This window comes from Mesoplodon mirus (genome assembly GCF_964341445.2).
Source record: "Mesoplodon mirus genome assembly, chromosome: 3".
Classification (NCBI taxonomy): Eukaryota; Metazoa; Chordata; class Mammalia; order Artiodactyla; family Ziphiidae; genus Mesoplodon; species Mesoplodon mirus.
In genome coordinates, this window is record NC_138978.1 from 146,223,057 (window position 1) to 146,240,745 (window position 17,689).

The following is a 17,689-nucleotide window of genomic DNA, read 5'->3' on the forward strand; positions in this document are numbered from 1 at the left end:
TGTATAGTATTGTGTCATATGCTTTATCATTCAATTTATAGAACTAATTGCCCATGTGTTCCTATAATAAGGGAGGAAAAATAACGGTTTTAGTCCCATTATAGATATTGCATGATAAAAGGGGAATGATGACCATCTCCATTTCCAAAGGGAGAACAGGAATTCAAAACATGCTATGCCATAAAACGTTTAATTCAGCATTTTAAAATATTTTGAGCATTTTGAACTCAGTGTTTCTGTAACTTCTAAAAAAGTATAATGTATATACATAATTTCCACACATTTAAAATGAGTTGTTAAATTGTTAAGACCTGACTTCTTTCTCAAAATTAAGGTATGGTAGTCAGACCTGAGAATAGCCTCCAGAGGGCGACCAAGTTTCATCCCTGCCAACAACTGCATCAAAATTTAACATTGCTTCCAACAAAAGCAAGGACTTTCTAAAGTTAAAATTCGAAAAGCCAGTGATAATAGTTAATCCTTGAAAAAATACCATGACCCAAAGTCTGACTAGCTCTGCAAATATTGGTTGTTTAAGAAGGAGACCACCGATAATTTGATGGTTTAGGAGAGCAAGGGCCTTTGAATCTAGACAAATCTCACAAAGCTACTAGATCAGCAGAACTTGTCATCAGTTCACGCATGCTCTAATTTTCCTGCTCACTGAAGTCTACCTATTCTAAGCACCTTGTATTAGCAGGGTTTGGCTCTTGCATTTCAACAGACGTAAGGCCTTAAACTCAAGGGTCAGCTCTACAATTGGTTGATATATTACTTTGTAAACAGAGTTTCATCTACGGAATGGGATAAATATCTTCCTTATGTCTCATTGTTTTGTGAGTATTAAATTAGATAAATATATGAAAACACTTGACACAATGACTGGTAGGTCAACTTACTTTCTGCCCATTTCTTTTGCCCTTCCTTTTTTTCTCCTTAAATTGAGAAAGATAGGATCTTATTATGTCATTCACTTCAATGTTTTAGTGCTATATCACTCTTCCATTACTTTTCCCCAAAGTATATTTTTAAAAATCTCACAGAAATAAAGTAGTGATTAAGTTTTAAAAATTATTTCTCAATCCCTAGACAGAAGTATATCTAATAAAAGTAGGTTTGTTAATCCTTGACTGATAATGACTAGAAAATAAAGAAGTATTTCTAATTGGGCAATCCATCCAATTGGCTCTCACCGTGTACCAATGGATTATTTTTTTTCTACGTGTTTCATCTTTATTAAAGCTACAACACAGAGAACATTAGTTGAGTTTACCTTGTAACTGCCCTTTCTCATTATTCCTGACCTGTATCTACCTAGCAGACAATTACTTTTGATTCTTCTGATAAAGTTTCTAAAGCATTGCTTTTCTTTACTCCTATAGATCATACCTTTATAAAATAATCTTCCTGAAGGTAATGCTAATTTTAACTACTGATCAAGATGGCCTTAATGTTTCCCTCAGTTTGGCTAAACTTCAGACAGGTTTTTTCTTTACCATAGGCCCTTAACCTCCCTTTTCTGAAAACATTTACTTTAAGAAACTTGAAATTGTAAATTCTTTCTCTGCCCCTTTGAGATGTAAATTTTCTCCTAGTCACTTGATAATCTTCCAACCCAGAAATGTCTTTCTCAAGGACCTGGGAGTCAGCTCTTTGAAATATAACCTTCAAGAAAGGTACTGCCCCTAGTTCCCAGTCTCTGTGGGGAGTATAGGAGCCTAACTTTGATAAGAGCCAAAGCAAACAGAGATGGTCTAATTATATTGACCAACCTCTTCCCCAGCATCCTCTACTATTTTTCCTACAACTCATCCTGGCATCTAAAAACTTCCGTGCCTTTTGTTTCAGCAGAACGGAGTTCAGTCTCTCTCCCCTATTACAGAATCATCTTGAGTAAAGTACTCCTTGCCTGTTTAACCATCTGGTGCAATTTTTCTTTGACATCACTCCATCACATACTCCAAACTGCCTACCACTTTCAGAGTAATCTTATAAAACTTTGTATATGTGCTGCTGAAGTGAGCACAATCTTTATAGAACTTTGACTCACTCCCTATTTCCTGTGGCATGAAGCCCACCATTCAAACTTCTCCACAGTCTTATACCTTCCAAACTCATTAGTGTTATCTTCCAATTCCTGAATTCTCTCCTCCAATAATATTAGTACATTTTCTTCCTAAACGTGGCTAACATTTCCCCATTTTGAGATTTCATGTCTATTCTAATTTTTTTAATATTTGGAAATTTTATTATACTGTATTTGCCTATAACAAATAAAATAGAAATTGTTTCAAGTCTTTGCAGATAAATTTAGTACAGGGTATTAAGAACACCAGTGATGAAACTTCTGAGAAGTAAAGAAGGGCCACCTAGATAATGGAGTGATTAGTAGGAACAGGAATTTACTTTTACCCCTATGCTGGAAAGGCAAAGTTAAGGAGAGGGTTGTAAAGGAGTCCAGGGCCAGGTTAAATGATCATCAATGGCAGACCATACCAGTTCTGTCTCATTGGAGTTGGAGCCGTGGAAGTTACACAGTTGCTGCTGGAGAATCTTCACAAAGTAGAGGAAGAAAGGGAGAAATCTCGTAGCTTATCCCTAAACTCCCATATACCATCAGTTGCTTCTTTTTGGCTGCGCCTGATCAGAAGTAAGCTTCCTGTATGAGTCTGCTATCATGTGATACAAAACAGATTCAAGAAGGAACAGTGACTACATTCAAGAAAAAGCAGTCCAAAACTAGTATTTTTGCTTGAATGTTGTGCAACAGTCTGTTTTCTGTATTTTTGTAACTTTATTGAGATGTAATTGACATATGGTATTGTGTAAGTTTAAGGTGTACAACTTGTTGGTATGTTACATGCTGTGAAATGATTACCACAGCGGAGCTAGTTAACACAACTCCATTACCTCACATAAATACCATTTCTTTTTTTCCGTGAGAACATTTAAGATCTACTCTCTTAGCAACTTTAAAGTATATAATACAGTTCTGTTAACTGCAATCACCATGCTGTAGATTAGATTCCCAGAAATTCATCTGCTAACTGGATATTTTACCCTTTGGTCAACATCTCCCCATTTCCTCCAACCCCAACTCCTGGCAACAACCATTCTATTCTCTGTTTCTCTGGGTTTGGCTGTTTTAGAGTCTACAATTTAGTTATATCATACAGTATTTATTTTTCTCTCTCTCACTTATTTCACTCATCATAATGCCCCAAGGATCCATAAATGTTGCAAGTGGCAGGATTTTCTTCTTTTTCATGGCTGAATAATATTCCATCTATGTACATGCCACATTTTCTATATCCATTTATCCATGTATGGACACTTTGGTTGTTTCCATTTCTTGGCAATTGTGAATAATGCTGCAATGAACGTGCAAGTGCAGATATCTCTTTGAAATAGTGATTTCATTTTCTTTGGATACATATATACCCAAAGCAGGATTGCTAATATATGCTAGTTTTCTTTTTAATTTTTTGAGGAGACTCCATATTGTTTACCATAGCGGCTGTACCAATTTACATGCCCACCAACAGTGCACAAGGGTTTCCTTTTCTGCATCCTTGTCAACATTTGTTACCTCTTAGTCTCTTTGAGGTGATATCTTGTTGTAGTTTTGATTTGCATTTCCCTGGTGATTAGTGATGTAGATCATCTTTTCATGAACCTGTTTGTGATTTGGATGTCTTCATTGGAAAAAATTTTATTCAGTTCTTCTGCCCAAGTTTTAATTGAATTGTTTGAAAATCTATCTATATCTATATCTATATCTATATATCTATATATAGATATATATATATATATATAGCCATTGTATGAGTTCCTTATATATTTTGGATATTAACACCTTATCACATACATGATTTGCAAATATTTTCTCCCATTCTGTAGCTTGCCCTTTCATTTTGTTGATTGTTTATTTTTCTGTGTAGAAGCTTTTTAGGTTGATGTCGTTATATAAGAAGTTGTATAAGAAGTTGTATATAACAGGTTATATAACAAGTTGTATTTCTCTTGGTGATTTTAAGATTCCCTTATTATCTTTAATGTTGACATTTTAATTTTGATATTTCTTGGTATGGATCTCTTTAGGTTGATCTGCTTTGGAGCTCTCTGGGCTTCCTGTATCTGGATGTCTGTTTCTTTCCCCAGGTTAGGAAAAGTTTTCAGATAGTATTTCTACAAATGTTTTCTGCCCCCATTTCTCTTCTCCTTCTGGAGTTCCTATAAGGTGAATGTTATCCCATTTGATGTGCCATAAATCCCTTAAGCTATATTCATTATTTTCATTCTTTTTTCTTCCTTATTCTCTGATTGGATGAGTTCCTCTGACCTGTCTTTGAGTTCACCTATTCTTTCTTGTGCTTCATCTACTATATTTCTAAGTTCAGTTATTGCATTCTCCAGTTCTGTGACTTCTATTTGGACCTTTCTTATATCTTCTGTTTCTTCGTTGAAGTTCTCACTGTTTTCATCCATTTTCTTCTGAGTTCAGTGAGCATTTTTATGACCATAACTTTGAACTCTTTATCAAGTAAATTACTTACGTTCATTTCATTAAGATTTTTTCCTGAGGTTTTATTTTGTTCTTTTTTTGGAGTATAGTCCTCTCTTTCTTCGTTTTGCTTGACTCTCTGTGTTGGTTTCTATGCATTAAGTGAAATAGCCACATCTCCCAGTCTTGAAGAGCTGTGTGACAGATGAACCTTGTCATTTAACCCTGTCTACTCTTGGTTGCCTTTCAAACCTTTGTGATTGTCTAAGCAGTTTATTTTTAATAGGCGTGGCACACCATCCCAGCAGTTGAGGGTGTGCCAAGACAAATAAGCATCCCAAAGGGGAGGATCTCAGGCAGCACCTAGATTCAGGTTGATAGGAAGCCAGAAAATTTGGTAACAGCTTTTAAAGAATGCAAATATATTCAGTCTTGTGAGATTGCAAGTGTAAGCCCTGCTGGGCCCCAGAAGCAAGCAACCTGAAGGCGTTCCCTGGGGAGCAGTCACAAGAAAACAGTGCTTCAGATAAGTGTACAAGCTCCATTCTGGGAGATACCAGTGAACTGTAGTAAGGCAGAGTGAGGGTGGAAAGATGGTACCCCCAGGCTACCTTCCCTGAGAGCACATCCGTAGCCTCTAGATGTGTGCTGAACCTGAAGCCTGCTCTTAAGTCTTGTCCCTACTAGCAAATAGGCCTTTTTCATGTAAAGGCTGGGGCTGTGTCTCAGTCTAATTTGTAATGGTACATCCTGGGGTGGTATCCTGCAAAGAACTGTCTCTCCAATTGTTACAGTCCCATGGGACCCAGAAAAGAAATCCCTGCTGGCCTCCAGAGCCAGGTGATCAAGGAGCATCCCCTGAGTGGAGGCCACAAAAACGGGATCTCCCGTCTTGGAGATTCTGGCTCTCTGGAGCACATCAGAAGGAAAGTGTGAAGATGATGCTTACTGGCTGGAGTGAGGCGGTGGGAAGAGTGCAAAGATGACACCATTTGAATAAACGGAAAGAGGGAAAAGAAAAAAAAAGAAAAAGAAGAAGGAAAAAATATATATATAGCAAGACAGAGGAAGAGCAGGGAAGAAGGAGCCAGATGGCTGGAGCACAAAGTTGTCACCTGCAGGAAAGGAAAAAGGGGGAAAAAAGATGGCACCTTTCAGTTTTATCAAGGCAGAGAGAGCGCAGGAAGATGGCACCCGCCAGCCTGTTCCAGCAGGCCCCTGTTTCTCAGATTAATGCTTTAAAATTGGGAAGTGAATCTCTTTCACAAAAAGTCAGAGTGCTTTTCAAAGGGCTGCTTCTGCACTTGGCCCTCGGGCAGGTGAGTCTGTGCACAGGCCCTTTAAGAGCTGTTCCTCAGTTCACCACAGCCCTGTGGGTCTCATGGGATGTGCCTTGTTGGTCTTCAAAGTCACATGTTTTGGCGGTCTGTCTCTCAGGTGCCAGCCTTAAAATTTGGAGTGCCCAATGTGGGGTCCAAACCCTTCACCTCTCAGGAAGAAGCTCCAGGTTTTGAGTTCCTTCCTAATTGTGTGTCTCCACACCAAGGATGGGGTTTATGGCAAAATTGTGTCTCAGCCTTTCCTACCTGTTTTGATGTGGTTTCCCTCTGGTTTTCCTGATGTGAAGGGGTTGCTCCACCATCTTTTAGTTTTCTTCAGAGGAAATTTTTCCATATGTAGCTGTAGATTTGGTGTGTTTGTGGGAGGAGGTGGGTTCAGGATCTTCGTCTGTTGCCATCTTGAACTGGAACCTATTTAATATGTTTTAAATTTTGGGTTTCAATCGTTCAGTTTGTTACTAGTATATGGAAATATGATCAATGTTGTGTATTAATGTTTATGTATTGATTTTATATTCTGAGATCCTGCTAAAGCAAGTTATTATAATTTATTATGAGTCTACTTATACATTCCTTGGAATTTTCTATGTAGACAATTATGTCATCTGTAAATAATGACAGTTATATTTCTTCTTTTCTAATATGTATGCCTCTTTTTTTCCTTTTCTTGCTGTACTACACTAACTAGAATCTAAAGTGCTAAGTTGAAAACTAAGATAAGAGTGGACATTCTAACCTTGTTTTTGAACTCAGGGAAAAGCATTCATTCTTTCACCATTTCATGTGATGTTAGAAGTAGGTTTTTTGTAGATGTTCTTTATTAGGTTGAGGTAGTGACCTTCTATTCCTAGTTTTCTGAGCATTTTTAATGTGAAGGGGTGTTGAATTTCATTAAATGCCTGTTCTGTATTAATTGGTGTGACAGTATGTGTTTCTTCTTTAGACTCAATATGGTAGATTACGTTGATGATATTTTACCATTGAACAAGGCTTGCATCCCTGGAATAAATTCCACTTGGTCATAGTCTATTATTCATGTGGATTCTGATGGTAGGTATTCTTGTGGATTTCTTCTAGTAGGGTAAATTATGGTTCCTCAAAAACGTCCGTGTTTAACCCCTCCTATAACAATATGTGAACGTTACCTTGTATGGAAAAATGGACTTTGCAGCTGTGACTAAGTAAAAAATCTTGAGATGAAGAGATGATCATAAATTTTTGGGGTGGGCTATATATAAACACAAAGAGCTGTATAGGAGGGCCACAGGAAGAGTCAGAGTTGGAGAGACCATGTGATGAGGGAAGCAGAGATTAAAGTGATGCACTTTGAAGATGGAAGAAGGGACTAATTCCAAGGAATGCAGGCAGCCTCTAGAAGACAGAAAGGGAAAGGAAACAGATTCTCCTGTAGGGCTTCAAAAGGAACAAGCCCTGAGACACCTTGACTAATATCAGACTACTAAGCTGCAAAAACTTTCTTTCACAAAGGGTCAAGGAGGGCTGGGAGCACATATGTGCTGCCCACCTGGACAGAGGAGGACCTGTGAGGCTGACCTACAGATTCTGTGGAGGTGGAGAGACATGAGCCCCTTTCCTCTCCAAGCTCTTTGCAGGGTCCAGCAGAGAGTCAGGCCACCTGTGGACGCCTGCGGCCCCAGTTCTGCATGCTGGTGGTGTAGGGGTCGTGTTCAGGGAGTCTCTGTTGTCCTAACACCTGCCTGGGTCCTGGGGAAGGAATCAGAACTCAGAAGCAGGAGAAGAGCCTTTGGCCAGCAGGGAAGGGGGGGTGAGGCCCAGGGCAGGTCCATAAAAGATCAGAGCATCTCAGTGCTTTAGGAGGAAGGGGCTTCAGAGGTGGGCCAGCACAGGCTGTGACAGAGGCTAAGCAGACTGGGAGGGGAAGCACTTCTGGGAGACAGCAGGGGTCTACTCCCTGCCCCTCATTGTTTGCTCCTCTCACTCTAATGAGCGGGTCATTTCCCCTGCTCTGATGAGTCGAAGTCTCTGCCGGCACCCACAGGACGGTGACTGAGGCCTCCACACTCCTCAGCATGGATCCCAGCTCCCACTCAGATCTGGGGCCACAGACACCTCTCCCACCCCCTGCTGCCCCTGTGAGCAAGCTATTCTTGTGAAACGTGGTCATAGTTTGTTAGGAGGATCTGTTTTCTATGGGGATACAAACCAGTGTTGATACCAGTACACACACATGTCCAGCCATGGGTGGAAAGGGAAGGGACAGTAGTTCTGGGGTGTCTTTGCAGACCCGTAGGCCCCTAATGCCAGTCCCCACAGCCACAGCCAGATGGGTCCTCCTCCCTCAGTTGAACGAGATGCTGCTGCACAGAAATCCCACAAGTTCCACAAAGGGGCCCAACTGTCCTTTCCCTTATACACACCTTTAACGGGTGCCCCATGAATTTCCCCACACCCATTCCCCTTGTAGCACCCTCATTAGGATTAAGAGGTAGCGGCCTCCACCACTCTCCACATTGCAATAATCCCAGTGGGACTAGAGGATGCTCCCGCTACGATGAGGCAGACAGTCCTGTCCCCATGGCCAAGACTTTGCCTCTCTGGTCAGGCCACCCACACAGGAAACCCTGGATGAGCGGAGGGTCATCCCAGCGCCGTCGCCTGGCCACTTCAGGGAAGCAGAGAGAAGCTCCATAATGACAAGGGCTGTCTCCAGGCTCCATCCTAGAAACTGGTGAGTGTCCAGAGGGCGGAAAGGCACAAAAGCAGCTCTGCCTCCCCAGAAGGTTCAGGGATGCAGCAGATGGTACAGGTGCCCCAGAAGGGCCCTAGCCAAGCAGGCGTTAGAGAAGGGCATGACGAGGGGGTCCCTGGGGCAAGTGAGAGCTGTGCGTTCCCAGGAGCAGCCTGAGGAGTCCTTGTCTATGTGGAGGAAAGGTGTGGCCACCTGTGGATCCAGAGCTCCTGTGACCTCCCTCAACCTTCCTTCCTCTCAGGATCGCTCTCTGTGGAGCAGCTCAACACCAACAAGATGACAGTGGCCTGAGAGCATTTCCCACAAAAAACGATCTTTGTTCACAATTTACATACATCACTCCAAAGGTCCTCCTCCCACCCACACCTGGCCACACCCACCTCCCCCACCTCCCTAACCCCCCACAATCCCGCTCCCCCTCCCCACCCTGGTGGTCCTGCCCACCCTCCCTTCCCCCCACATCATCCAGGATCAGCAGTGGGAGGAGGAGGAGCCCTAGGCTCCCCTGGAGGGCTGGCCCAGCTGTTCCCTACTGGCTGCAGTGCTGCTTCTTCCTCCACCCACGCTTCTCTGTGACAAACGGGTCACGTTTTCTCTTTCTGGGCTGTGACGGGCGAGCCAGCCCCAGAGCCAAGGCTGGCCTCCCAGAGACGCCGAGGCCAGCCCCAGGGATGGGCAGCTTCTCAGCAGCGGCTGGGCGTCCACACAGAGCCCACTTCCTCGACTTGGGAGCGGCTGGTGGAGCTGGGCTGAGGCCTCTTCTCTGAGAGGAGGGGGCCTAAGGAGCACTCTGGGCCCCCCAACCTCCAGGGGAGGCCAGGCCTGAGGCACGCACAGGACTCTGGGACAGCCAGAAAGGCAGCAGGCTCTGCAGAGAGCCAGAGAGGAAGGCCAGGCTGGAGAGCTCCTCCTCGTCCTCACTGGACCCGTCCCTGGGCCCTCGGGCCTCCCGAACAGGAGAGGCCTCTCTGAGAAGAGATGCATCCCTGGGTCCCAGTAGAGGGCCAGTGCGCCTTTGATCCTGGGGAGGGGAGGGCCGTCCGGCCCGGAATGGAGAGACCTCCTGATGTCCTCGACAGGGAACAAAGACTTTGGGCCTACACAGGTCAGTGTCTGTTTGGATGAGCCTATGAAGAGCCTCAGAATCAATCTCTGGTGGGCAGGCTTCATCACTGACCCCTAGATGGGGGTCTTGGTCGTGCCTGTGGGCACCTTGGCCGGCGTCAGACTCGGAAGGACTTGAGCGCATTCCGGGTGCACTGTGACTCGGGGCTGCCCGCACACCGTCGTCCTCTTTCAAGGCCAGGAGTCGTTTCTGCACCAGCTGGTAGGAGGGAGGAGGACAGTGACGACTCCACACACACGTGTGAGAGGAGGGGCACTGGGCAGTGGGACAATGGCCCTGGGGGGCAGGAGGGGACGGGCGACCCCAGGACTTGAATCCAAATATAGACACTGTGGCAGTCCTGCCATCCTCCTGCACCTTATTCCCAGCTTTGTGTCTTTCCCACCCCTCCCAGATCCCCATCCTCTCCTTCCTTTCACCCTGCACTGCACCCACCCCAGAACGGGCCCTTCCGCATGCCAGGCGTCCCAAGCAGGGGAGGGATGGACAGTGCTATGTGGCCCTCCTGTTCTGGGGCCCTACCTCTCCCCTGTTCACTGGGGTCCCTCCGTGCCCTGGTCTTCCTGGGTGTCCCTTGTGTCCCCTGTTCTACCGGGGATCCCTCCCTCCTCTGGCTCCCCGGGTCATCTGGGTTCCCCTGTCCCCTGGATCACGTGGGGTCCCCTGGCTCCCTGAGTGTCCCTCTCCCTCCCCTGACTCACTTCTTCTGGGGTGAGCCCTTCCTCCTGCTCCAGCTCCTTCTCTAGGGCCAAGAGATCCAGCTGTGGGTCTGGGGAAAGCAAATATGCCAGGAATCCAGGGTGAATGACTGCCTCCACCTAGAACAGAAAGAAGAGGCTGTGAGCATCCTTGGCCAGGAGTGGCCTGTGAGGCAAGAAGACCAGGAGGGAAAGTGAAAAGCAGAGACCCACCCCACTCTCCTCCACAAGGCAGGGATGGTCAGCACGCACACACACACACACACACGCAAACATGCACATACACAGTCACACACAAAAGAGCACATATACAGAGGCACAAACACAGACACAAAGGCATACACACAGATAGACACAAACATATACACACAAACATCTGCGTAAACCTCCCCTAACACCAGGCTCAGGAACAAGGAGCTGAGCTTAAGTCCCAACGGCCTGAGCAGAACCCAGATCTTGGGTGCTGAGCGTTCCATGCCCTGGCATCTTGTAGACCCCAGTCTCCAGGCCTAGCCTACTTTGGTGACAAAGTCCTCCTGGGAACACAGCTTGTCAATGTAGCTTAAGAGATCCGGGTCCGAGTAGGTGCCGTCCTCTTCCTGCTGCAGCTCATTTCCGTCCTCTCCCCATTCTCCATCTGAGTCGCCTGTGGCTGAGTGGACAGGCCCCACCAGCGCCTCCATGATGTCCATATACTCCCTCACAGCCTCAGGTGGAATCTCCTCGGGTGCCTTGGGCTCCGGGGGTCGCTGGGACCTGTGTGGCTTCGGGCGGGAGGGCTGGGCGCTGGGGCCGGACATCCTGGGAGCCCAGGCTGAGGCAGAGCAGGAGGAAGGGAAGGAAGGTGAGGGGCTCCCGGTCCACCTCCTGACCACCGAGCGCACGCTGGTGAGGGCATTGTTGGGGGACATTGATGTGGGTGTGGGGGTTCAGGGCCACCTGAAACCTCATGCACAGTTGGAGGGGGGAGGTAAGGGGGGCATCTAAGAGAGTCACATGTAAGGAAGTGGGGAACCTCCAATTTTCCAGGGGTGTCCCCATCAAGCCCACTTCTTAGGCAGACTTGGTGTGCAGTCCTTTGACAGGGAGGTGTGAGAGAAGTTACAAAATTGACCAAGTCAATGCCCCGTAGTGACAAAGGGCATCTGAGACCCCACCCCCGCACCCCCCGCCTCGGTGGCTGTTTTGCTTGAAAGACCAGTGCCCCTGTCTTGAAGGAAAATGATCCACATGGGAACAGTGGCCAACCCTAGGCCCCTGTTACCTGTGCGTTCAACTCCAGTGGGAACCTGGGTGGCTGGCTGAAGGCCCACTTTCGGGGCTGGGGGCCCCCGAGGATCCAGCTTCGGTGGGGCTGGAGGAGGCAGGCCCTGCGCGCACTGCATCCACTGCAACTGCTGAATCTGCATCTCCTCCTCTGCCTCAAATTGCATGAACCTGGGGGGTGACGGAGGCACCTGGCCTGGGTTCTGGAGCCCAACAAAGGCAGCCAAGAATGAGGGATTGGGAGAGGATGTGCCTTGGCGCTGTCAAGGCCCTGTGAGGTGCTGTCCACAGCAGAGAGCTGCTCCTGGAACTGATACAAGATCTGGGACCCTTCCTGCCTCACCAGCACTGGAGAGCATTCAACAGCATAGACCCAGGTCGCTGCACTGAACCAGGTCAACGGGACACATGGCTGACCCAGGGGGTACCCTCCTCATGCCCCCCCGTCCCCATCCAGAACCACATGAAGGGCTGACAGCCAGAGTCTGGAACAGGCATGTGTTCCCCACAGGGGTCCTTGCCCGAATCCAGGACCCTGGGTTGGGACTGAGAGTCCTGGAACATAGACCTGGAGACAGGGCTCAGGACAAGCTGGACGATGTGGATGCTGAGCTTAGAGGACAGGCCTTCCTTTCCTCTGAGAGGCGCTTGTTTGTTTGGCTTTGTTTCTTAAACCAAGGGGATTACCGTGGAGCAAACACTGGAAGGGCCAGAGACCTTTGGACTGACGACAGCTGGCTTCCCCAGCCCCTTCAGGGATGCCAGGGTACCCACTCAGGCCACTTTTCATGAGGAGAGGGGGTCCCAAATCTATGTCAGTGGCCGCCGTCAGCCACCATTAAGGAAGCAGCAGGCTGGCGGGTAGAGCTCTTTCCCGGCCCAGCCCATATGGCCAGAGTTGGACCCCTACTGGACTCACAGCTTCACCCTGCCCCGTCCTGAGACCTTCATGTCAGGGCAAGGGTAGGTCAAACTCAGGGGAGGGCAGAGCTCCTGGTGGAGGAAGGACAGAAGACCCAAACTCTCAAGGTGAGGGAGGGGTTTCTGGAGGACTGTAGGGCCTCTGGGCTGCGGGGTCCCTGTTCCGAGCGACAGCCCTTCTCCTTTGTCCTCTCTGATGAACACCCCCACGGCCAGACCCTGCCCTCACCCACTCGCCTCACCCTCCACGCAGCCCCTGGGCCCAGGACGCTGACTCACTTTTGCGCCATCTCGTAGTAGATCATCCGGTCAGAGTTGCTAATGTGCTGCCATTCCTGCACGGCCCTGAACAGTCCCTCCTCCAGCTTCATGGTCGGCTTCAGGCGGGCCAGGGATCGAAGCGCTGGGCTGTAAGCACTCGGGGTCAGTCTCTGTGCCCAGGCCAGCCCCCACCTGCCTGACCCCACCCGCCAATGTGGACCACACATCACTCAACACAGCATGACTGAGCCACAGGAGGGTGAGAGGCAGGTGTCTGGGATGTGGCAGAGACAAGCCTTCCCGGCTACTGCCGTCACCGCCTCACACTCCCTCGAGGATGACCATCCACTCCCAGGCCAGAGCTGGGACACTGTGCCTTGGGGAGCCCTTTTCCTCTTCAAGGCTGCCTTTTCATAATAAAAATCACTATCATCAGTGAGGAGTGGCATGTGCCAGGCAATCTGCTCACACTTCATAGATTAGCCCAAGGAGTCTTCTGCACGGTCCTCTGAAGTGTGATTGTCCCCTTTTTACGAGGGACCGCAGGTTTAGGATGGAAATGCCTGCCAGGCTCACAACTCTAGCGGGAGAGAGCCCACGCCCTTAGGAGAGCTCTACCATCACCCTGTTCCTAGTGGAATTCTCCACATCAACGAAGTCCAGGCGTGCATTAAGCACACTCCTGGGCCCCGCCCTCCTCCCCCTCCTCCGAAGTGACCTCCCCCGGCCATGTACACTCAAGTCCTGTATGAAAGGAGACGGCAGCACAGGAGAGTGTGGCATCCACTCCTTGGCTCCTCAACTTACACAACGACCCTCTCTGACTGCAAGTCTTCAGGCCATATTACATTGAGAATCATGGAAGAACAAGCTGGCTAGACTCACAGGGGGGTGGGGTCAGTCGAGATAAGGCACATTTCAGTCATGATGTCAGGGACTGGCAGGCTCGCCCGTATGGCCGACAATGTGCCTTCCCATGGCATGGACATCGCCCTCACACCTTGCTTCCAGGATCCCTAGAAACCTAACCTGCGAGCCCATCCCCAGTTCCTCTTTATCTAAGAGCTCCGATAAGCTCACGACCCCCTGAGCGTTCACTCACATGAGAAAGCAGGAAAGAGCTTCTGCATCAGGACTCTGGGGAAGGTGTCTCCGGGCCAGTGGCTTGAGGCGCTGCCACCGTCGGAAGTTACTGTACACGCTCTGGTGGTTAGAGCAGTCATCCTGCGAGGCGTAGGGCTGGTTGGTGTCCAGGCTGCCCTCCCTGGAAGTGCCATGTGGCCATGGCCCAGAGTTCACTGGGCGAATGTTAGGGGCCATCTGGGCAGCTGGTGGTGGAGCTTGAGGAGGAAAGCCTGGGGTCCAGCCTCCCCTGCCAGCCTGAGTAACTCCAACAGCTGGAGCAGTCACAATGGTCTCCATCGCAGGGGTGGCTAAGAATATGGGTGCAGGACATGCAGCACTCACTCTGAGGACCCCTGGAGCGCTCAAGTTGAGGGGGCCCTGAGGAACGATAAAGGTCTGAGTCTGGGGGGCCTGCACTGGCCTCCCTTGTGACCTAACTTGTACAGTGAAGTTGCAAGCCCCAGGGGCACTGGGGCCACAGCCACCGTTAGCCACCAAAGGCATCCTGGGGAAAGCTGGCAGCAGCAGGCTGCTGCCAGGAGGGAATGCGGGGGCGATGAGAGGTGGCAGGTGCTGCTCCCAGGGTGGCCGGTGCTGGGCGCCAGGAATGGGTGGAGGAAAGGACACTGCCATGAAAGTAGACAAGGAGGCACCGGGGTTCATGGTGACATCCGTTCCCAGCAGTGCAGATGCTGTTGAGGCAAAGGAAAGGAGTGAATGGAGGAGGAGAATGGGCAAGTGGGACTGAGGCTTTCTGCGGCATCAGAGTGTAAATCACAGATGAGAGACACTTGGACAGGGGAAACTTCAGCGGGCAAATGTCTTCAAGTGATTTTCATGCCCTGACCTCCAGTTGAGAATTATTCCACTGGTGACCCCACGCCCATCCACCAAGCTCCCTGACCCCTGCCTGCCGAGAAGAAATTGCCTCAGCAAGCACTCACTTGGAGAGCCTCCCTAAGGCACACCCTGGCACCTAAGCCTCACAGGCTGTCTCCCAAGACCTGGAGCTGTGTGGACATCCGCTCTGTGAGAAATGCCCCTCAGCCGGCGTACTAGCAGGTAGGGGCCTTCTGCAAGGTAAGTTCTAGGCCCCCAAAGGCCCTTTGTGGACAGGCACTGTGTAAAATATTAGGGCCCCACCTCCTCCTCAGTCCTCCTTTTCCTGATGCTCAGTATAAACCCCCTCTTTCTTTCCTAGCCTCACAAAACAAAACAAAATGCTGGAAAATCTCTCTAATGGAATCCTGATACAAACCCATGACACTGGCCCAGAAAGCACCTGCATCTCAGAACAACCCACAGCAGATACGTAACATGGGCCAGGTCCTGCCACCCCCTCCCCAGTGCCCACTGTCATCAGTCACTGTCACTGTCATCAGTCAGGAGTTCTGTTCCTAGGGGCTTGGGGTGGTCTCAGAAGTAGGCGCGTGTCCTTTAGATTCTGTCATTTCACAGCCAGTGATGGCTGCAGAGGATTAAACAAGGGCCAGGGAATTGTCATGTTACATTGGTCGTGGGAGTACAGACCGCCTGTGGTCCTTTCCCTTCCAGCTCCCAATAACGGAGAGACAATCTGAGATGCAGGCATAAGCCAGATGCCATGGCGATCAAGTTGTCTGAAACACATCCCCGTTCAGGAGAACAAAGTACACACCACGGTGCACCTAACGAACCAGAACAGATGTCACAGGACGTTTAACAGTAACACAGAAGATCATCTTCCTGATCCTGGGCTACACTCCTTCCCCCTTTAAAAGAGGAAGCAGCCTTCATAGACATTCCACCCGAACCAACCCCACTCCACATCTGTTCCCTGTCCATGAAGGAGTGACCTGAAATAGGAACAAACTCTTCCTCTCAAGGCAGCCTGAGGGTCCACCATGAGATACTGGACAAGATGAAGTAGGTCTGAAGTACTGCCATTCCACAAAAGGAAGAACAATTCAGAGCAACTCAGAACCTGAGCCCTCTGTTGCCTGAAGTTACACGTAACGGTTGCCCATCCCCTGTTGAATCCAAGGCAACAGTTACCTGAGCTGAGAAGTGAGCTCTGGGCTGGGAAGAGTGGACGAGGTGTGGGCTGCGGCAGTTAGAGTAACCCCCTGCCTAGCTCTCGGAGAGGACACTTCACTGCAGCTGTGGCCACACACAGCCCCATTGAATAGTTTTCTCACCAAGACCATCTCTCCCCACGGCCCCCTGAGATACAGTATGCTCCTGTTTAAATCCCTTTGAAAGATATGGTGAGGCAAGCTTCAGGTGCCTCCGGAACACAATACAGCTCTAGGCTTTCCTCATGACCCTCCCTGTGTCACCACCAGGACATCACACACATCCTTACGCACACGTTTCAAAGTGGCTTGTCTCCCTTCTAGGAAGAATCAAACTGTCTGCTGCCATCCTTTCTCCATAGCCAGGGCAATTCCTCTTGATCCACCTCCAACGACCCCTCCTCCCCAGGGCAGTCTCAGGTTTCTTCAGGCTCCCCAGTCTCCCCAGGTGAAATGTCCTTTGTGCGTCCAGTGCTCTCTTCTCCCTCTACTTCAGTCCAACTATGTGCCCACAGTTGTGTAACGTGTGAACCCGAAGGATGTGAGGATGGCAGGGTCTCTGAGAACACACCCCCAGCCTATAGGCTTACCTCCTATTGAAGCCATCCTGCAGGCTTGGGCACGGACTACTGCTGCCTGGAAGCCTCAATGAGCAAAGTCAAGACCAGGAGCCAGAGAGCGACCTGCTTCAGCAAACGCTCGGGATCCAAGTCAACGAGGGACACGTTTGAAAGTAAACAGGAAGATGCGGGCTGAACCGTTCTGCGGTGGGGGAGGGGCAGAGGGCACGTGGGTCGGGGTGGCGTGCGCTGGGGGGACATTCCACGAGGGATCTGGCAGGTAGGCAAGAACCGGAAGTTCCTTCCACCTCCCACAGTGGCAACACAATTGGCGTGTGCCTCTTTAGGCAGTTTATAAACTGTTGTTTTGATTCACGGCACCGAGGTTGAACATGACAGTCCCTTCCTTTCACGTCTTTATCCATCAACCTAGGTTTTTTGTTTTTTGTTTTGGTTTTTTTTTTTTTTTTGCGGTACGCGGGCCTCTCACTGTTGTGGCCTCTCCCGTTGCGGAGCACAGGCTCCGGACGCGCAGGCTCAGTGGCCATGGCTCACGGGCCTAGCCGCTCCGCGGCATGTGGGATCTTCCCAGGCCGGGGCACAAACCCGTGTCCCCTGCATCGACAGGCGGACTCTCAACCACTGCGCCACCAGGGAAGCCCTGGAGCTTTTATAATGAAGGAAAACTTAAATGATTTGCAACCAATAACTTCATACTAGAGGAATGGTGAGGCAAAATATTGTACCCAGGCACTCGAGAAAGGCAGGCTTCCTTGTTGTTTCCTCCCTTTGTTCAGTCATTCAACCAATTACTTACAAGATTCTCACTCATAATTCTGATACAGTATTTGAAGGACTCTTCTCAAGGCCACTGATACAAAAATTGCACTGTGCAAAAATTAGCCAGTCCCAATTCTGCAATCACTTTTGTAATACTTCAAAATCCTACACCCCACAGACAGAGATAATCAAATTAGACCAAATCTAAATTGGGAAGACCAGTCACAGGAGGGAGTATCTAAAAGTCCTTTGGATCATGATCTCTGACTATTCCTGCACAGAAGGTGGGGGCGGGCATTGACTACTGAGAAAAAACATCTCTG

At 48.9% G+C, this 17,689-nt stretch overlaps 2 protein-coding genes across 2 annotated transcripts in view; both read right to left on the bottom strand.

Annotated features, from left to right (window-relative positions):
* Positions 1-17,689, bottom strand: part of LOC309799867 (U3 small nucleolar RNA-associated protein 25 homolog) — a 351,890-nt gene that overhangs the window by 227,477 nt on the left and 106,724 nt on the right. The window lies entirely within an intron of this gene.
* Positions 9,105-15,312, bottom strand: LOC309801054 (NUT family member 2G-like; the record flags this gene model as incomplete). Its single annotated transcript, XM_082615505.1, is given in 7 exon segments — positions 9,105-9,353; positions 9,357-10,010; positions 10,403-10,519; positions 10,918-11,213; positions 11,664-11,836; positions 12,866-12,994; positions 13,950-15,312. Coding segments are annotated over 7 exon segments (2,304 nt in total). The 5' UTR covers positions 14,636-15,312.